Source organism: Eretmochelys imbricata, chromosome 6 (assembly GCF_965152235.1).
Source record: "Eretmochelys imbricata isolate rEreImb1 chromosome 6, rEreImb1.hap1, whole genome shotgun sequence".
Taxonomy (NCBI): Eukaryota; Metazoa; Chordata; order Testudines; family Cheloniidae; genus Eretmochelys; species Eretmochelys imbricata.
This window is the reverse complement of record NC_135577.1, coordinates 5295750-5318071: the sequence shown is the minus strand read 5'-3', so window position 1 is coordinate 5318071 and position 22322 is coordinate 5295750. Positions and strand designations below refer to the sequence as shown.

The window sequence follows — 22322 nt, the reverse complement described above, 5'->3', positions numbered from 1 at the left end:
ATCCCTATTCTTCAGAGTCCATAGGATTTACCTGTAGAACTAAGAGTAAGACCTCATAGCTAACCAGCTGATGTGGTATAAACATTTAGTGTCTGATATGACTTTTTCTTTCTGTTTAATTTATGTGCTCGAGAAAACTCACCCTTTCCATATTATTTTGTATTCAGTTCAGTGCAGATTCTCACAGTGGACGTACACCACCATGTTCTCTTTCAGATATGTTTCAAAGTAGCAGCCGTGTTAGTCCGTATTCGCAAAAAGAAAAGGAGTACTTGTGGCACCTTAGAGACTAAGGTGCCAAAAGTACTCAAATAAATTGGTTAGTCTCTGAGGTGCCACAAGTACTCCTTTTCTTCTTTCGGATATGTTACCCTTGTACTTATTTGTCTTGTTGCTCCCTTAACTTAAAATAAAGGTCATTTTGATGGAAATCACCTTTCTCCTCCACATGCATGGATACAAACCAGGCGAAAATCTCTACAACAACCCCACAGAGGAAATAAAGGGCTGCAGAATATCAGGAGGGGGTGCAAAACTCCCTTTCATTCAGCCATGGAAACCACACACGTCATACTTGCAACTGCAAAACAAAACCAAAGCCACTACAAAGCAGAAGGAGATAGATTAGACACCTCCCTCTTCTTCCCCAGTACAAATACCTTGATGCTTTTGAAGCACAATGCAAATATTCACACATCTGAAACAGGTGCCTCCTGGAATTTTGATGGGGTAATAGGCAAATAAAGTCCTGTTTTCAGTTGGGGCCTGCAGGCCCCGTTGGAATACAAACCAATTAATAATAATAACAATATGGCTCTGCAAAATTACATTACAATTGTAAATTGAATTCACTTGTTTCCACTCCCCATCACTAAACCAGTACAGAGTTAAACAGATTCAATGATTGGTTAGGAATTTATTCATTGCTCTCCTCAGGGCGTCCTTCACCTCCGTGTTCCTCAGGCTGTAGATGAGGGGGTTCAACATGGGGATCACCAGCATGTAAAACATTGAGGCCACTTTCTGTGTCCATGGAATAGCTGGAGGTGGGACATAAATACTTAAAGAAGACAGTGCCAAAATACAAGACCACCGCAGTCAAGTGAAAGAGCAGGTGGAGAAGACTTTGCACCGGCCCTCGGCAGAGAGGATCTTAAAGACAGTGGAGATGATATAGACATAGGAGAGGAGGATGGTCACAAAGATGCTCACTGCAATGCACAACGTGAAAGCAAATATCATAATCTCATTGATGCGGGTGTCAGAACAGGAGAGCGCCAGCAGCGGGGGGATCTCACAGAAGAAATGATTGATGGTGTTGGAACTGCAGAATGACAGCCAAAATGTACAACACGTGTATACCACTGAATCCAAAACCCCCACAGCATACACCACAGCCACCAGCTGTTTACAAAGCTGCCTGGACATGGTGACCATATAGAGCAGTGGATTACAGATGGCCACATAACGGTCATACGCCATCACAGTCAGCAATAAGCCCTCAGAATGTGCAAAAGCGATAGAGAGAGACATTTGCACAGTGCAGGAAGTGTAAGAAATGCTTTTCCTCTCGGCTAAGAAATTCCGCAGCATCTTAGGGGAAATTGTCGAGGAAAGGCAGAGGTCACAGACAGACAAATTCCTGAGGAAAAAGTACATGGGGGTGTGGAGTCAGGGGTCAGTCATGATTAACATGATCATCCCCACATTGCCCAGAAGGGTGATACCATAAATCAGTAGCAACACCCCAAACAGGGGAACCTGCATCTCCGGACGATCTGTCAGTCCTGAGAGAATGAACTCAGTCACCTCTGAGTGATTTCCCTCTTCCATCTCCTCTTAACAGAGTTCAGGCTGCTACAGAGATGTGGGCAGGCGAATGGTGTGGAAAACCTGCTTCTTCTCTGTAATGAAGTAAGTGAAGATAAACGGAGATCAGTTTCTCAATGGACATCAGTATGGGTTCCTGAAAGGGCTTAGTCCACCAAGCCAGATATTCACACCTGTCATTCCAGGTGTTCAATAAAATGCAGATACTGTGCAAATACAATGACACGCAGGTTATGCCCCTCATGCAAATACTCCTGTTCACTAATGCGAACAGAAAACAGTGACTTGTGACTCTGTTGTGAGAGAATCAGTGTGAAAATCTTCTCAGTCTGAAGAGATTATTTGTTAGTGGAAGAAGGGATGAGAGTCAAGGAGTCTCAATCTTTCTACCCTCTTTGGGCTAGCGGAGCTCTATGGCTTGGCATGTTAGTTTGGGATAAAGTTTAGTTACTGTGCTCATTAAGCTTTTTGGCATTTACTTGAGCCTGTATGAAAACCCAGAGACATAATGGAAAGCCCTGGCTTCAGTGACTATGTAATTGCTTACTTTTTTCCAACAGAGAATGTCGCTCCTTTAGCTGAAGGGGTAGGAGTTGGGACTGAGGCTTTTAGTGCTGGAGGTCTTGAATTTAATACCTGCTGATCACCATGCTATCTGCATGTGTGCGTGCTTGACTGTAATTCAGGACAATAGCAAGTACCTGCTGAGAAGAGAAAGAGAGATGTTTTGGTGTTTCCCCATCGACAGAAACTGCCAGTTTGGAGCATTCAGGAAGATTTATACTCTCATTTGTGATCTGTGGGACATGATTCCTGAAGCAACTGGGAATAACTGAGCTCAGAAAGCCATAAGAGCTAATTAATGCATTCAGTGAACCAAAGCCACCCTCAGTGTAATTTGTGCCCTGGGGATTAATTCGACCTCCTCTTTCTTACTGTGTTCTTAAATGATGCAATTTCTACCAGAGTTACAGAGTATGAGGTTAGGGTTATATTTCATCCTGCTGTTTTCAGTGCAAGCCGAGTACTCTGTAGAGCTGATCCACAAAGGTTTTTTTTTTTTTTTTTCTGGAGACCAAAATCTTTCTGCTAAAACTTAACATTTGAGCTCGGAAATACCATGGGGGTGCCTTAGATACCACATACCACCAATCTCTTCCATGGGCCAGGCTCCCAGGCAGGACTACATTCCCCATGATGCATGATGGTCTCTCCTCTTGCTGAACTGCCCTGGAACATCAGCAGAGTCCCACAGCCATGGTTTAGGGAGGACGGGAGTTTGGTATTTTGAGGGAAAGCTGATAATTTCCAGGGAAAAGATAATTTATTGGAAAAAATAGTTAAATTGAAAATCCAATTTCCCACCAAAAAAACTTTTCAAGAAAAATTTTCAAACAGGCTTAGCAACAAATTTGGAATCAAAGGAACAGAAGGTTAGATACAGGTGAAACGTACTAACCGTTTGCAGGTGTATGTGATATCTTCTCAGTTATTCCTGGTTCCAGAGTAACTTCCTTGTCCTGGCCCCAGTAGCTGGAATGTAAAACATGTAAGATGTGTAAGCGTACTCCAGATTATCAAGCTATTTATAGGATGCTAATCATCATGGTATCCTATGTCCTTCCCTTGCTAGGTTACTCCCCAAAGTAGGAAAGGTGGGTTCATTCATTTTGCTTGATGGAGACCACATGATGACCAGAGGAGCTCAGGGGGAGGCCACAGCATACTCCAGACTTCTGCAGTTCTCAAAACTATCCCACTTGTAAGCATATTATCTGCACACAGAGCTCAGCTTTGAGATGTTAAATAAATCTATGAGTCAACGAAGAATAGTAATGCTGTCATTGTAAATATTAATACATTTTTGACAATGTATGTGAAGTTATAACATTACACAGTATCATGTTATTAATACATGTTCCAAACGGAGGCTGGCAAACTGCTCTGTCTTAAACAAAGAAACTTGTGTTCTACTTAATTTTGTATACAAACAGCTGAGGAAAAAGCAGCAAGGAACATCCTTCTACATAGACATTTTGTCTTCTGGTGACCAGGTAGAAATGTTTCTCAAAGGTGGAATATGACTCTAAAAAGAAGGGGCAGACATCCCAAGGCACTGTACTCGCTCTCTCTCTCTCTCTGCCCATTGATTCACTGGATCTGATGGGAGAAATGAACCATCCATTGGACGTGGGGAAGGCTCCTGACCTCAGATGTTTGGTCAGTAAGAGTGCTGAAAACTTGTCGAGAGGAAAGTTTTGCTTTGAATTTCACATCATTTGTTAATTTAGGCACAAGTTGCATTCTAGCTTTATTTTTCTTGAAACCATGTCTGACTTCTATGCCTCCTTATTTGCACTCACTTAAAATCTACATTTGTAGTCAATAAAGTTTGTTTTTTTTTATTTTATCTAATCCAGTGTGTTTAAATAGAAGTGTCTGAGAAATTAAGTTGCACGCATGTTAGTGTTATTAAAGAAATAGTGGACAATGTATGTGAAGATATAAGATTACACTGCATCATGTTATTCATACATGTTCCAAACTGAGGCTGGCAAACTGGTCTCTCTTAAACAAAGAAATGTGTGCTCTGCTTAATATTGTATCTAAACTGTCACCAGAGTCATTAAGCAGCAAGGGAAACAAAGGTAGCCCAAAAAGGTGAGGAAAAAGCAGAAGGGAACATACTTGTACATAGACTTTTTCTCTTCCAGGAAACAGGTGGAAATGTTTCTCGAAGGGGGTAAAACTATAAAAAGAAGGGGCAGATATCACAAGGCACCGCTTCTCTCTCTCTCTCTCTCTCTCTCTCTCTCTCTCTCTCTCTCTCCTCCTCCCACCCTCCCCCTGCCCCCTCTCTCTCTGCCCATTTATTCACTGCATCTGAAGGGAGAAAGGAAGCAGCCATTGGACTGAGGGAGGAGTCCTAACCTAAGACGTTTGGTAAGTAAGACTGCTGAGAGCATGTGGTGAGGAAACTTTCGTTTTGAATTTCACATAATTTATTAACTTAGGCAGAAGTTGCATTCTAGCTTTATTTTTCTTGTAACCATGTCTGACTTCTATGCCTTCTCATTTGCACTCACTGAAAAACTTTTTATTCAATAAACTTTGTTTTAATTTTTTATCTAATCCAGTGTGTTTAAATAGAAATGTCTGAGAGTTCCATGCATATTAGTGCTGATAAAGAAATAATGGACAATGTAACTTGTATTCTTCAGGAGAGATTTAAACAGCACATGACATACATTTTGGGAGGGAAATCAAAGACTGGGGAGTGTGTTGGAGTCACCCTGCAGTATAATCAAGGGTGGTGAGAGCCTGAGTGTAACCCAACTATTCCTCTCCAGGCTGCAGTTACACACACACGCTCAGGGTGTGATTTGCCTGCTAGACGGTTGTTTGTGAGTGGCCCAGGTGGAAACCACTTCAGGAAGGCATTGCAAGGCTGCAGGCAGGTGTGACACAGCTGCTGATTAGTCTGGGTTGGACCCTGGTATGTCACAGCCACCAGCCTAGAAAATATCCCAGTTACACCAAAGGTGTAGTGATGACTGACAGTAGTATTCGATTGACATGAAAGGGTGAGGTTACCACAGGGATGGGCCCATGCACTGATCCATGGCTGCAGATTCACAAGGAAATTGTGGCCATCCCCTACCTCCAAGGAGATCCCTGGCAGGCCCAGTGATGACTCTTCCCTTCTTCACTATGGGAGCAGAAATTATCCCCCATCGGTGTCAAGGCTTGGCTGGTATTATCAGTGCTCTAGGGCATGTTGGTGCCCCCTTCTCCTAAGTGGTGCCCACCTGTGAGGCGTTGCAGGGTTGATTGTTTTAGGAGCAAAATTGATGATCCAAGTCAGCTATATTCTTTTGTATAATCCTTGGGGAAGGGATTACAAAGAATGGACACAAAGTCCTCCTTCTGTGAACACCAGTAGAAACAACCAACAGCCAGCAATCTCTGTATTCAGAAACTCCCAAGTCTGTCACTCCAGGTTTGTACCCAGGAAACACAATGCCCCTACTTCCTCTAGGAACTTACAACTCCTCCTCCTGGCTTCTGTGCCTCCTGTGATGTGGAGGTGCATGGGGCACTCCTCACTAAAATGCCCAGGTCAGGGCAGGCGCCAAGAAAGAGGATATTCCCGAAACTGGTGGTTAACACTCAAGATCTCTGCAGTATCTTTGCAGATGCTTCCACAAAATATCTCCGAGCAGGCCAGCTCCCTCACGATCCTTTTTTTTAGTTTTATATACTTCCTGTAAGTTATAGTCCATGAAACAGAGTGTGACGTTGCACCCCATAACACTTTATAGAAATATGCTTATGAGTGTAAATATGACGTAACTGGAATATGTTTTATGCCAGATGTGCCATGTTACATATCTCTGCAAAGGCTATGCTCTACTGGATATATTCATCCTCTTTGCATTCATGTGTCATGTTTGTATTCAAAGTTATGAATATTGGCTACGTACTTTCTTGATTTTAAGTAATCTCAGTGAAGCATTTGGTCAGCTACTTGAGAAAGACTATTCTCTGTAAGTGCACATTCAAGAAACACTTAAGCTAACAATGATCTTTGAGAGATGCCAATCCACATGTGAGCTTTCCTGGGAATGTGGTTGTCCTCTTCTAAGGAACTGAGTCATGCATGGACATGAGACTTGCCCATGTGACTCCAAAACTCCATCTTGGAGCTGGATTCTGCATCCGAGAGGAGAAGGAGTTTCCAAACACAAAACATAAAATATATAAGCCCATGGGGAAACCCCTCCATTTTGTCTTCAGTTTGCACAAAATATAGCCCGTCCACCCCACAGAGATGCCTGAAAGAAACTGGAACAAAGGAGAATAACTACAGGGGTGTGAGTGATTGCAGGACCCAGACTAGGAGGAAGTCTAGTCAGTAAAAGAGGCTTAATGGAACATCTCTGAGGGTGAGATTTACCTCCATTTAGTTTTTACTGTATTGGGCTTAGACTTACATGTTTTATTTTATTTTGTTTGGTAATTCACTTTGTTCTGTCTGTTATTACCTGGAACCACTTAAATCCTACTTCTGTATTTAATAAAATCACTTTTTACTAATTGAGTAACCCAGAGCATGTATTAATAATGGGGGTCAAACAGCTGTGCATATCTCTCTATCAGTGTTACAGAGGGCGAACAATTTATGAGTATACCTTGTATAAATGTAATAGAGGTTTAAACCAATTTATTGGGGTTTGGACCCCAATGGGAGCTGGTCATCTGAGTGCTGGAGACAGGAGCACTTCTTAAGCTGTTTTCACTTAAGCCTGCAGCTTGTGCGGGACGTGGTTCAGACTTGGATCTTTATTTGCAGCAGGCAATCGTGCCTGGCTCATACAAGGTAAGGTACTGAAGTCCTAAGTTGGCAGGGAAAACAGGCTCAGAGGTAGTCTAGGCACATCAGGTGGCAGTCCCAAAGAGGTTTGTGAGACACAGCCCGTCATACAGTGTTTAAGAATAAAATTGCAAAACAATGTGGGAGTAGGGGAAGAATAGGACAAGAATCGATGGACTTCAATTGCAACAAGGGTGGTTTAGGTTGGACATTGGGAAAAACATCCCAGCATTGAGGGTGGATAAGCAGTGGAATAACTTGCTCAGGTAGGTTGTAGCTAGATTTCCCAACTGTTCTTTTTGATTGGCAGCTTCTCTGAGGCCTGGTTTATGCTTAAAAATTAGATCAACAGAGGGAAACTTTTCACCTCCCGTGTGAGGCAGTTAGCTTGTATGGCCCTCAGTGTAATTCTTCCATTGACCTAGCTACTGCCTCTCAGAGAAGTGGATTAATCACATTGAAGGAAAAACCCTTCCATCAACATGGAAAGCATCTACACTGTGGTGCTGTTGCAAATCACAGCTGAGTCAATGTAATGGCTTTAGTACAGACATTCCCTGAATTGACTGGGGGGTTTTCCCCCTTCCTATTAAAGCTATTTTTCTCTCCTTTTCTGTCATTCTTCTCCCTCCCTTGTAAAGCTCTTTCCTTCTTTTGATAGGTAAATATGTCCTGAAATTTTTACTCTCAGCTTAATTGCTTCCTTCCCCTCCCATGAATGTTATTTCAATTAGAGGCTGAAATGCTCTGAAACTGACTTGCTTGCCTATCACTTCATTGTACCCCTTAGTTTTTCCTCCCTTCACTTACAATGAGTTGAGGTCGGAAGCAGTACCTGCTCAGAACCCTAAAATCAGAAATATCAAATCAAGAGTTGAATCTTTCCCTGTTTGCGAGCCACACTAAAGTTACCCTTAATACCTCTGGATCTGCTTCCTGGGATGACTTTGAGATTTTCTCGCTGGAGCATCTTAGCTCCCAGGACAGCAGGTGTGCACAGCATATGCTATTCATATTGTTGCTGTGTCTTTCCTTGTGGAAATGGAACACAGAGGGCCAGAGTCTCAGCTTTGAGAGGCCTCTGAATATAATGCAAATCTGAGGTGTCTGTTTTCCCCTTCATTTGATGGTCACTGGTGGTTAAGACTGAAGATCTCTACGGCATATCTGCAGATTCTGCAACAAAGTATCTCCAAGCATGCCACGCCCACAAAGCTGCAGATATATACCAATCTAGACTGAAAGCAATTCAACAGGATACCTATCTACAGCACGCAGACACCCAGCTCCCAAAGGGATCTAAACCACAAATAAATCCATTTTACTCTGCGTAAAGCTTATACAGGGAAAAATGATACATGTTTGCCCCCTATATCACTTCAAGAAAGATATGCACAGCTGTTTGCCCCCCAAGGTAACAATTACTCACACTGTGTTTATAAATAAACAAAAGTGATTTTATTAAGTATAAAAAGTAGGATTTAAGTGATTTTAAGTCATAACAGATAGAACAAAGTAAATCACAAAGGAAAATGTGCAAGGCTAAGCTTAATACACTCAGAAATCAGTTACAAATTTTAACTTCTCACCCCAGTTATTACTTGATGTAAAATCCTTCTCAGGTCAGAGGCCTTTTCTGACCTAGGTCCAGCTGGTTCTCACCCACCCCTGTGGTTACAGGACTTATGTTTCCAGGTGCTTGTGTGTATCTCTGTGGGGTGGGGAGGCTGTCTCTTAAGCCAGATGAAGACACTCATTTGCTTCCCCACTTTATATAGCACTTCCACAAGGTGGGAAACCTTTGTTTGGAATTCCACCACCCTCAGGAACAGTACCAGCTTCAAGATGGAGCTCAGTATCTGGTGACATGGTCACATGTCACTGTAAGACACCAATCTCCATTCTTCCTGGTTTTTCCCACATGTACACAGGAAAGCTTGCAGGTAAGCAGACCCATTTAAAGTTAATTGATTCTGAAGGACCTTTAAAGGCTTCCACTTAATATGTCTAAATCAGTGTAACCCTTCTGCCCGTCAGAGTTGGCAGCAACAAGGGCCGGGTTCAATATCTAGGGGATCCATTCCAATAACACAATGCAAACCGGCTCGAGCCCCCACCCAGTGACCTGGGACAAATATATACCACCCCCGCTGGGCGCCTCCAAGAGGCAATACTACCCCTCTCGCAAGCACATAGTCTGAGTGTAGCAAAAGCCTTTTAATAACAGAGAGAAACAATGTGGCATTATGTTGGGGAAACACCACCAACAGGATTCATAACACAACCCATGAGCAAAAAAAAACCCACCCCAGGCAAATTGGGGCATGCCCTTTTCCCTTTGGTTCTTGAGTCCAGCAACCCCAAATCACCCAAAGTCCCAAAAGTCCAATGCCCCAAAAGTCTCTGTCCCTGGTCAGGGCAGCCCCAGAGTTCGAAAGTTTATCTGCGGAGCTTTACCTCCCAACCTGGGTGGAAATGGGACGGGGGTAAGAGGCACCTTACATGATCTGAAGCTGACTGCCCCATAGCTCCATAGCGGCGCTCCGCTCCGCCAGCCGCCCCACAAACTCCTTCGCTCCGCTGCGCTGCGCTCCGCTCCGCTCCGCCAGCCACCCCACAAACTCCTTCGCTCAGCTGCGCTCCGCTCCGCCAGCTGCCCCACGAACTCCTTCGCTCAGCTGCGCTCCGCTCCGCCAGCTGCCCCACGAACGCCTTCGCTCGGCTCCATGACCCACAAGCAGCTCCTGCCATCCACACACTGCTCCGCGTCGAACTGCTTCACCAGCCGCGCCGCAAACTGCTCCACAATATATCTTCAGGCTCCCCCACTACTTAACACAACACTCAGTGATTTCAGCTCTTAGGTGAATTCAGCTTGTAGTAGGGGAGCCCCAGTGCTGGTGCACTGTCAGCCCAAAGTGAGCTCAGCAGCCTATAACTAGACTTCTAATGAAATCAAAATTAGCTCTGATATTCCACAGTGGAGAGAGGAGGAAGTGCAATTAGCATGGAAGGCCCTCACCAAGGGGCCCATGCCACCAAGCATTAATACTTGTCCCCAGCCTCTCTCTATTCACACAGTTTTGGAACCCATGACCCTTGCCTAGCGAGTGCTACTTAGTTGATGGTGAATCCCTCCATCATAACAAAAGGCCACGTACAGTTCCAAGCACAGTTCCCATAATCAGGGTAATAACAATTTATTCTTCCTGCCCCAATAACAGAGACGCTGGGGATCCCACAGCAGCCAAAGTGACCATTTGAGCAGCTATGGTCTCATTCTAGGCGTGGTGGGTGTGCCTATGCAAATGGCATCGGCCCCTGAAGTTCTTTTCCACAACTTGCCACACCTCACCACCAGATGTCAGGGTGGAGCTCATCCTGACACTGCTTACATCAGTAATACAAATTTATATCTTATTCTCCTAACTCCAGACATAAAAATAATCCATATAAACAAATAAGATGAACACACTTAGTAGATTATAAGATTTATAATGATATGTTACAGGGGCACTTAGCATAAAGTATATTTGTTATGTCTTATTCAGAAGCATATTTTCATAAATCATATGCAGTTCAATGTCACACAGAGCTTTGCCCAGCCATGAACAGAAGGGGGAATTGAACCCGGATCTCCCACCTCACATGTGTACACCCCAACTGTTGGGCTAAAAATTACAAAGAGAAGGACCACCACCACTTCCTACAGTGGCTGGGTTGTGACCAGCATCAAAACCCTCCCCTGTACACAAACATTGTTTTGGTACAAAGTTATTTGGTGTATTTGTAACACATTTGTGAATAGTTTCAGTTCTATCCAAACAGTATTGTTTTTGACAATAAATTATTAATCCAGAAGAAATTCACACATTTCTAGACACCTTTACATCCCAACCCTGAGAAATTACTTAAAGAGACATTTGAAGAGGTGACCAACAAATAAAATGAAATACAATCACCTCAGTTTTGTATCAAGTTAAAATGACCTTGTGGGAGAGACAGCGATCCAGGCCAGCTGATGCTCTGACTGTCTGTGTTCCATTTCCACAAGGAAGGATATGGCAACAACATTAATTGCATGTGCTGTGCACACCTGTTGTCCTGGGAGCAAAGATGCTCCAGGGAGCAAATCTCAAAGTCATCAAAGCCAAATTTAACCTCTGTCACCCAAGAAAGCAGCTCCATATGTATTAAGGGCAACACTGGTGTGGTGAGCACAAAGGGAAATATTCGACTCTGATTTTACGGTTCTGATTTTCGGGATCTGAGCAGGTACTGCTTTCATCCTCAACTCATTGTAAGTGAAGGGAGGAAAAACTAAGAGGTACAATGAAGTGATAGGCAAGCAAGTCAGTTTCAGAGCATTTCAGCCTCTAATTGAAATAACATTCATGGGAGGGGAAGGAAGGAATTATGCTGAGAGTAAAAATTTCGGAACGTATTTACCTATCAAAAGAAGGAAAGAGCTTTACAAGGGAGGGAGAAGAATGATGGAAAAGGAGAGAAAAAATAGCTTAAATAGGAAGTGGGAAAACTGCCCCATCGATTCAGGGAATGTCTATACTAAAGCCATTACATTGACTCAGCTGTGATTTGAAGCAGCGCCACAGTGTAGATGCTTTCCACGTTGATGGAAGGGTTTTTCCTTCGATGTAGTTAATCCACTTCTCCGAGAGGCAGTATCTAGGTCAATGGAAGAATTACACTGAGGGTCAGTACAACCTAACTGCCTCGCACAGTGTATGAAAAGTTTCCCCACCCTGTGTGATAGAGCTGTGTTGATCTTATTTTTCAGCATAAACCAGGCCTCAAAAAAGCTGTCCATGGAAAGGACCAGTTGGGAAATCTAGTCCTATCTCCCTGCCAGGGCACCAGGATCCCCTTCAGCTCTTTTCATTCAGGCAAGTTGGAAATATTGCAGCTGTCCCAAATTCCCAGTAGAGATTCTTCTGCATTCTGATCGAGCTCAGTGTCAGGCTGTGTGTGTGTAGTGGACACTCTGTCTCTGTGTGTGTATGTCTGGTGTGCAGTGGGCCGTGTGTGTGTGTGTAGTGCGCCTTCTGTGTGCTTGTGTGCATTTTGTGTGCATTGGGGACTCTGTGTGTTGTGTGTACTGGGTACTTTGTGGGTGTGTGTTTGGAGTGCAGTGGGCGCTATGTGTGTGCATGTGGTGAGCGGTACATTGGAGCTGAATGTCAAGTGGAGGCAGGTGCATGTTTTTTGCCCTGCCCAGTGCTCAGGCTGGAGTCAACGCTCCCTCCAGTGCAAGGCTCCTTGTGAGATCATAAAATCATAGGACTAGAAGGGACTTCGAGAAGTCATCTAGTCCAGTCCCCTGAACTCACAGCACAACTGAATATTAACTAGACCATCCGTGAGAGGTATTTGTCTAACCTGCTCTTAAAAATCTCCATTGGTGGAGATTACATAACCTTACTGGGTAAGTTATCCCAGTGCTTAGCCACACTCACTGTCGGGGTGTTTTTCCTCATGTCCAACCTAAACCAACCTTTGTGCAATTGAACTCCCTTTGTCCTTGTGCTGTCGTCCTTCTGCCCCCTCACCCCCCCCCCCACACACATTGTTTTGCAATTTTATTCCTGAACACTGTGTGATGGTTTGGGTCACAGAAACCCCTTTGCAACTGCTACCCAATGTCCTGAGATGTGAAGTTGAACGTCTCCCTCTCGGTGGATGCTCCTAGCCACAAGCTTATAAAATCATTCTCTCTTTCTAGACCTGTGAGTCTTCCTGAGGTTTTCTCAGCTGATCTCAGTTGGGGCCTGCAGACCTTGTTGGAATACAAACAAATTAATTTTAATAATGAAATAATAATGAAAAATACTCCCACGGACTCTACAAAATTACTTTGTAATTGGCTGTGAATTGAATTTACCTGTTTCCACTCTCCACCATTAAACCAATACAGAGTTAAACAGATTCAGGAATTGGTTAGGAGTTTATTCATTGCTTTCCTCAGGGCATCCTTCACCTCTGTGTTCCTCAGGCTGTAGATAAGAGGGTTCAACATAGGGATCACCAGTGTGTAAAACACTGAGGTCACTTTGTCTCTGTCCATGGAATAGCTGGAGGTGGGATGTAAATACATGAAGAGGAAGGTGCCAAAAAACAGGACCACAGCAGTTAAGTGGAAAGAGCAGGTGGAGAAGGCTTTGCGCCTGCCCTCGGCAGAGCAGATTTGCAGGATGATGGAGATGATATAGACATAGGAGAGGAGGACAGTCACAAAGCTGCTCACTGTAATGCAGCTCATGAAAGCAAACACCACAATCTCATTGATGTGGGTGTCAGAACAGGAGAGCGCCAACAGTGGGAGCACGTCACAGAAGAAATGATTGATGATGTTGGAATTGCAGAATGACAGCCAAAATGTACAACACATATATATCATTGAATCCACCACCCCCACAGCGTACACCCCAGCCACCAGCTGTTTACAAAGCTGCCGGGACATGGTGACTGTATAGAGCAGCGGGTTACAGATGGCCACATAACGGTCATATGCCATCACAGCCAGCAAGAGGCACTCAACATCTGCAAAAATGATAGAGAGATGCATTTCCACAATGCAGGCAGTGTAAGAAATGCTTTTTGTCTCAGCTAAGAAATTCCGCAGCATCTTAGGGGAAATTATTGAGGAAATGCAGAGGTCACAGACAGACAAATTACTGAGGAAAAAGTACATGGGGGTGTGTAGTCGGGGATCAATTGTGATTAACAAGATCATCCCCCCATTCCCCACCAGGGTGATACCATAAATCAGTAGGAACACTATAAACAGGGGAATCTGCAGCTCCGGACGATCTGTCAGTCCTGAGAGAATGAACTCAGTCACCTCCGAGTGATTTCCCTCTTCCATCACCTCTGAACAGAGATTAGGCTGCTACAGAGATGTGGGCATATGGATGGTGTGGAAAACCTGTCCCTTCTCTGTAATGAAGTAAGTGAAGATAAATGGAGATCAGTTTCTCAATGGACATCAGTACCTGCTCAAGGAAGGGCTTAGTCCACAGAGCCAGATGTTGACAGCTGGTCATTCCAGGTGTCTGATAAAATGCAGATGCTGTGCAAATACAATGAGATGCACGTTAATCATGCCCCCCCACACAAACACTCCTGTTCACTAATCCGAACAGAAAACTGTGACTTGTGACTCTGCTGTGAGAGAATCGTTCTGGAGAGATTATTCCTTAGCTAAAGAAGGGGTGAGAGTAAAGGAGTGTCAATCTTTCCACCCTCTTTGGGCAAGGGGAGCTCTGTGACTTGGCATGTCTGTTTGGGGTAAAATTGCTCACTGTGCTAATTAAGGTTTTTGGCATTTACTGGAGCCTGTTTGAAACCCAGAGACATCATGGGAAGCCCTGGCTTCAGTGACTAGTTAATTGCCTATTTTTTTTCCAACCAGGAAGTTACTCCTTTAGCTGAAGGGGTCGGAGTTGGGACTGAGGCTTTTGGTGCTGGAGGGCTGGAGTTCAATACCTGAAGATCCCCATGGTGTCTGCGTGTGGGTGTGTGCCAGTAATTCTGGACAATAGCACGTACCTGCTGAGAAGAGAGAGATGTGTTGGTGTTTCCTCATCCACAGAAACTGCCAATTTGGAGCAATCGGGAAGTTTTATCCTGAGATGTGTGATGATGGGTCATGATTCCTGAAGCCACTGGGAATACCTGAGCTCAGAGAGACACAACACCTAATTAATGCATTCAGTGAACCAAAGCCACCCTCAGTGTAATTGGTGCCCTGGGGATTAATTTGACCTACTCTTTCTTACAGTGCTATTAAATGATGCAATTTCTACCAGAGTTACAGAGTATGAGGTTAGGGGCATATTTCATCCTGCTGCTTTCAGAGCAAGCTAGGTACTCTGAAGACCTGATTCACATTTTTTTTTTTCTGGAGACCAAAATCTTTTACCTTACTACAGAACCTACTACTCTTCAACGGGTAAGGCTCCCAGGTTGGACTACATTCCCCATGATTCTAGATGGTCTCTCCTCTTGCTGAATTGCCCTGGAACGTCCTACAGCCATGGCTTAGGGAGGAGGGATATTTGGTATTTTGATGGAAAGCTTCTAATTTCCAGGGGAAAGATAATTTTTTGGAAAAAAAATAGTTAAATGTAAAATCCAATTTCCCATAAAAAAAAAAATCTCAAGAAAAAATTTAAACCAGCCTTAGCAACAAATTTGGAATAAAAGGACCAGAAAGTTAGATACATTTTTTTATAATGTGTGTGAAGTTATAAGATTACACTGTATCATGTTATTAATACATGTTCCAAACGGAGGCTGGCAAACTGTTATGTCTTAAACAAAGAAATGTGTGTGCTGGTTAATTTTGTATCTTACCAGTAATAAGAGTCATCAAGCAGGAAGGGAAACAAAGAAAGCCCAAAAAGATGAGGAAAAAGCAGCAGGAAACATCCTTCTGCAAAGACATTTTGTCTTCTAGTAACCAGGTGGAAATGTTTCTCAAAGGAGGGATAGGACTATAAAAAGAAGGGGTAGACATCCCAAGGCACCAATCTCTCTCTCTCTCTCTCTCTCCATTGATTCACTGCTTCTGAAGGGGAAAAGGAAGCAGCGATTGGACTGGGGGAAGGGTTCTGAGATACAAGGTTTGCTCAGTAAGACTTCTGAAAGCAGGTGGTGAGGAAACTTTTGCTTTGAATTTTACATCATAGAATCATAGAATATCAGGGTTGGAAGGGACCTCAGGAGGTCATCTAGTCCAACCCCCTGCTCAAAGCAGGATGAATCCCCAATTTTTACCCCAGATCCCTAAATGGCCCCCTCAATGATTGAACTCACAACCCTGGGTTTAGCAGGCCAATGCTCAAACCACTGAGCTATCCCTCCCCCGATCATTTGTTAACTTAGGCACAAGTTGCATTCCAGCTTAATTTTTCTTTTAACCATCTCTGACTTCTATGCCTCCTTATTTCCACTCACTGAAAATCTATCTTTGTTGTCAATAAACTTTGTTTTATTGTTTTATCTAACCCAGTGTGTTTAAATAGAAGTGGCATGCATGCTAGTGCTATTAAAGAAATAATGGACAATTTAGCTTATTTTGTCCAGGAGAGGACTGGGCGTCACAGGACGTAAATTTCTGGAGGGAAATCAAAGACTGGGGCGTGTGTTGGGGTCACCCTGCAGTATAACCAAGGGTGGTGAGAGCCTGAGTGTAACCCAACTATTCCTGGCCAGGCTGCAGTTACACACACATGTTCCGGGTGTGATTTGCATGCTAGAAGGTTGTTTGTGAGTGGCCAGCTGGAAGCCACTTCAACAAAGCATTGCAAGGTTGCAGGCAGGTGTGACACAGCAGCTGATTAGTCTGGGTTGGACCCTGGTATGCCACAGCCACCAACCTAGTAAATATCCCAGTAACACCAAAGGCATGGTGCTGACTGACAGAAGTGTTCGATTGACAGGAAAGGGTGAAGTCAGGGTAGGGATGGGCCCATGCACTGATCCGTGGTTGCAGATGTGCAAGGCCATTTTCGCCATCACCTCCCCCCAAGGAGATCCATGTCAGGCCCAGTGATGACTCTTCCCTTCTTCACTACGGGAGCAGAAATTATCACCCATGGGTGTGCAGGCTTGGCTGGTATTATCTGTGCTCTGGGGCAAGTTGGTGCCCCCTTCTCCTAAATGGTGCCGACCTGTGAGGCATTGCAGGGTTGATTGTATTAGGAGGAAAAATTGATGATCCAAGTCAGCTATATTCTTTTGTATAATCCGTGGGGGATGGGTTACAAAGAATGGACGCAAAGTCCTCCTTCTCTGAACACCAGTAGAAACAACCAACAGCCAGCAATCTCTGTATTCAGAAACTCCCAACTCTGTTGCTCTAGCTCTGTGCACAGGAAACATTATGCCCCTACATCCTCTAGGAGTCATACTCATAATCCTACTCCTCGCTTCTGTGCCTCCTGTGACCCGGAGGTCTGTGGGACAGTCCTCATTGAAAATGCCAATGTCAGGGCAGGATGCAAAAAGGAGGATATTCCCCAAATTGGTGGTTAACATTCAAGATCTCTGCAGCATCTCTGCAGATGCTGCTACAAAATATCTTCGAGCATGCCAGCTCCCTCTTGATTCTTCTATTAATTTTATTTATTTTCTATAATTTATAGTCCATGAAAAAGAGTGTGACTATGTACCCCATAATGCTTTATAGAAATATGCTTATGAATGTAAACATGACACCACTGGAATATAGTTTATGCTAGATGTGCCCTGTAACATATCTCTTGAAAGGTTATGATCTACTGGATATATTCATCCTATTTGCATGTATGTATCATTTTGTATTCAAAGTTATGAACATTGGCTATGTACTTCTTTGATTTTAAGTAGCCTCAGTGAAGCAGTTGGTCAGCTTCTTGACAATGGACTATTCTCCAGGAGTGCCCAAATAAGAAACACTTAAACTAACAATGATCTTTGAGAGACGCCAATCCACATGTGAGCTTTCCTGGGAATGTGGCATCATCCTGTAAGGAATTGAGTCATGCATGAACATGTGACTTGCCCATGTGACTCCAAGACTCCATCTTGGAGCTGGATTCTACATAGGAGAGCAGAAGGGGTTTCCAACCCCAAAAGAGAGACAATCTAAGTCCCTGGGGAAGCCTCTCCATTTTGTGTTCAGCTGGATTCAGAGAGGGTGAGATTTACCTCCATTTAGTTTTTGCTGTATTAGGCTTAGACTTGCATCTTTTATTTTATTTTGCTTGGTAATTTACTTTCTTCTGTGTGTTATTACTTGGAACCACTTAAATCCTACTTTCTGTATTTAATAAAATCACTTTTTACTTATTGATTAACCCAGAGTATGTATTAATACCTGGGCAGGGGGCATACAGCTGCACATATCTCTCTATCAGTGTTATAGAGGGTGTACAAATTATGAGTTTACCCTGTATAAGCTTTATACAGAGTTAAGTGCATTTATGTGGGGTTTGGACTCCATTGGGAACTGGGCATCTGAGTGTTAGAGACAGGAGCACTTCTTAAACTGAGCCATGGGCAGGGCAAAGGACACACACTTTCCTTCACTTGACTTTCAGCTCCACTGTACCCCCCACCACATACACACACCTAGTTCCTGATGCACACCAAACACACACACACAGACAGAGTGCCCATTACACACAGACAGCCTGACACTGAGCTCGATCAGATTGCAGAATAATGTCTACTGGAAAGCTGGCGCAGCTGCAATATTTCCAACTAGCCTGAACAAAAAGAACCAAAGGGTTTCTGCTGCCCTGACAGGGAGATAGGACTAGATTTCCCAACTGGCCTTTTTCATCGGCAGCTTCTCTGAGGCCTGGGTTATGCTTAAAGATTAGATCAACAGAACTCAGTCACTCAGGGTGGGGAAACTTTTCACACCCTTTACAAGGCTGTTAGCTTGTACTGACCCTCAGTGTAATTCTTTCATTGACAGAGCTACTGCCTCTCAGAGATGTAGATTAACTATACTGAAGGAAAACCCTTCCATGAATGTGGAAATCATCTACACTCTGGTGCTGCTGCACAGCATCTCTAAGTCAAGTAATAGCTTTAGAATAGACATTCTCTGAATCGATGGGGGAGTTTCCCCCTTTCTGTCAAAGCTATTTTTCTCTCCTCTTCCAGTTACTCTTCTCCCTCCCTTGGTAAAGCTCTTTTCTTCTTTTGATAGGTAAATATGTTCCGAAACATTGAAATTTCTCCTCTAAGGATAATTCTTTCCTTCCTCTCCCATGAACGCTCACTGTCATTTCAATTAAAGGCTGAAATGCTCTGAAACTGACTTGTTTGCCTCTCACTTTGTTGGGGTTGTCACCTGTGAGGTGGAAGATTAAGGTTCAATTCCCTCTTCTGTCCAGTGCTGGGCAAAGCCATGTGTAACATTGAAGTCCATATGCTTTATGAAAATATGCTTCTGAATAAAACATAACTGGAATATGCTTTATGCTACATGCCCCATGTAACAAGTCATTATAAAGATTATAATCTACTAAGTGTGTTCATCCTATTTCTTTACATGGATTATTTGTATGTCCAGAGTTAGGAGGAGAAGGTATAAACTTGTATTACTGATGAAGACATTTTAAGTGGAGGCCATTAAAGGTGCTTCAGAATCAATGAAATGTAAATGGCTCTGTTTAACTGCAAGCCTTCCTGTGTACCTGTGGGACAACCCAAGAAGAATTGAGATTGGATTCTTACAGTGACAGGTGACCATGTCCCCTGTTACTGAAATCCATCCTGAAGCTGGTGCTTTTCCAGATGGGGTGGAATTCTAAAAAAGGTTTCCTGCCTTATGGAAGTTGCCTAAGGGAAGCAAACAATGACTGTCTTCTGCTGTCTTAAGTCATGGCCTCCCCACCCCACGGAGATAACTGCAAACACCTGGAAACAAAAGAACTGTTACCACAGGAGTGGGTGAGAACAGGCTGGACCCGGTTCAGAAAAGTCATCTGACCTGAGAAGGATTTTACCTCAAGTAACAACTGGGATAAGAAGTCAACATTTGTAATTGATTTCTGAGTGTGTTAAGCTTAGCCTTGCATGTTTTGTTTTCTTTTGCTTTGTCACTTATTTTGTTATCTCTGTTATTTCTTAAAACACCTTAAATCCTACTTTTTATAATTAATAAATCACTTTTGTTTATTTATATATTCAGTGCAACTAATTGTTACCTGGGGGGCAAACAGCTGTACATATCTCTCTTGCAGTTTTATAGACGGTGAATATTTATCATTTTACCCTGTATAAAGTTTATATAGAGTAAAATGGATTTTGGGGGGGTTTAGATCCCATTGGGAGCTGGATGTCTGCGTGCTGGAGACATGCATCCTTCGGAGCTGGTTTCAGTGTAGATCTGCAGTTTTGGGGGTGTGACCCAGACCCTCAGTCTGTTTTGCAGGAGGCTATCTTGTCTGGCTTAAAAATGCAGGGTTCTGGAGGCCCAGGCTGGAAGGGAAAATGGGCTCAGAAGTAATTTCAGCACATGAGGTGACAGTACCAATGAGGGTCTCTGGACTCTGGTCTCACACTCTGGACTTGGGTTTCCTGCATTTCCAGAAAGCATCCCAACCCCTGAGCGATGTGCTATTCCAATCTGGGCCCTCTCACCTTTCAAAGTTGTTCAACTGTGTAAAACTAATTAAATAACCCTTGGAACAGAAATGTGAAATTGAGCATCTCGCCCTCTGGGTGGATGCCCCTAGCACCAGCTTATAAAATAAAAAAGAAAAAAAAAGAAAAAAAGAGTACTTGTGGCACCTTAGAGACTAACAAATTTATTTGATCATAAGCTTTCATGAGCTACAGCTGACTTCATCACTTCACTGTAGCTCACAGAAACTTATGCTCAAATAAATTTGTTAGTCTCTAAGGTGCCACAAGTACTCCTTTTCTTTTTGAGGATACAGACTAAGAGATGCTACTCTGAAACTTATAAAATCATTCTCTGTTTCTGGCCCTGTGAGTGTTCCTCTGTTTTGTCCACTGATTTCAGTTGGGGTCTGCAGATCTTCTTGGAATATAAACAAATTAGTAGTAATAACAGTACAACAATGAACAATACAACCACGAGCTCTGCAAAATTAAATTACAATTGGCTGAGAATTGAATTCACCTGCTTCCACTTCCCATTACTAAACAGGTAGAGAGTTAAACAGATTCAAGAATGATTAGGAGTTTATTCATTGCTCTTCTCAGGGCGTCCTTCACCTCCGTGTTCCTCAGGCTGTAGATGAGGGGGTTCAAAATAGGGATCACCAGCATGTAAAACACTGAGGCCACTCTGTCTCTGTCCATGGGATAGCTGGAGGGGGGACATATATACATGAAGAGTTGGGTGCCATAAAACAGGACCACAGCAGTCAAGTGGAAAGAGCAGGTGGAGAAGTTTTTTGCGCTGGCTCTTGGAAGAGCGGATCTGCAGGATGGTGGAGATGATATAGACATAGGAGAGGAGGACAGTCACAAAGCTACTCACTGTAATGCAGCTCATAAAAGCAAATGTCATAATCTCATTGATGAGGGTGTCAGAACAGGAGAGTGCGAGCAGCGGGGGGATGTCACAGAAGAAATGATTGATAATGTTGGAGCTGCAGAATGACAGCCGAAATGTAAAACGTGTGTGTATCATTGAATCCACCACCCCCACAGCGTACGCCCCAGCCACCAGTTGTTTACAAAGCTGACTGGGCATAGTGACCATATAGAGCAGTGGGTTACAGATGGCCACATAATGGTCATACGCCATCATAGCCAGCAAGAGGCACTGAACATCTGCAAAAATGATACAAAGATACAGTTGCACAGTGCAGGCAGTGAAAGATATGCTTTTCCTCTTGGTTAAGAAATTCAGCAGCATCTTTGGGGAAATTGTTGAGGAATAGCAGAGGTCACAGAAAGACAAATTACTGAGGAACAAGTACATAGGGGTGTGGAGTCGGGGATCCACTGTGATTAACAAAATCATTCCCCATTCCCCAGCAGGGTGATGCCATAAATAAGTAGGAACACCCCAAACAAGGGGATCTGCAGCTCCGGATGATCTGTCAATCCTGAGAGAATGAACTCAGTCGCCTCCGAGAGATTTCCCTTTTCCATCTCCTCTGAACAGAGATCAGGCAGCTGCAGAGATGAGGGCAGGTGGATGGTGCGGAAAACCTGCTCCCTTTCTGTAATGAAATAAGTGAAGATAAATGGAGATCAGTTTCTTAATGGACATAAGTACCTGCTCCAGGAAGTGCTTAATCCACAGAGCCAGATGTTCACAGCTTGTAATTCCAGGTGTTCTATAAAATGCAGACACTGTTCAAATGCAATGACACACAGGTTAATCCTGCCCCCCCCACCCCCCAAACACTCCTGTTCACTAATCTGAACAGAAAACAGTGACTTGTGATTCTGCTGTGAGAGAATCAGTCTGAAGGGATCCAGAGTAGCAGCCACGTTAGTGTGTATCTGCAAAAAGAAAAGGAGTACTTGTGGCACCGTAGAGACTAACAAATTTATTTAAACATAAGTTTTTGTGAGCTACAGTGAAGTGATGAAGTGAGCTGTAGCTTACAAAAGG

At 43.6% G+C, this 22322-nt stretch overlaps 1 protein-coding gene and 2 pseudogenes across 1 annotated transcript; all 3 read right to left on the bottom strand.

Moving 5' to 3' along the window:
* Positions 1-897: 897 nt before the first annotated feature.
* On the bottom strand, positions 898-1659 carry LOC144265982 (olfactory receptor 5AS1-like; annotated as a pseudogene).
* Positions 1660-13148: 11489 nt separating this feature from the next.
* Positions 13149-14087, bottom strand: LOC144266329 (olfactory receptor 8U9-like). Its single transcript, XM_077819779.1, has one exon. It carries the CDS (start codon positions 14085-14087, stop codon positions 13149-13151), a length of 939 nt encoding a protein of 312 aa, XP_077675905.1.
* Positions 14088-20905: 6818 nt separating this feature from the next.
* Positions 20906-21853, bottom strand: LOC144265981 (olfactory receptor 5AR1-like; annotated as a pseudogene).
* Between the last annotated feature and the right edge of the window lie 469 nt (positions 21854-22322).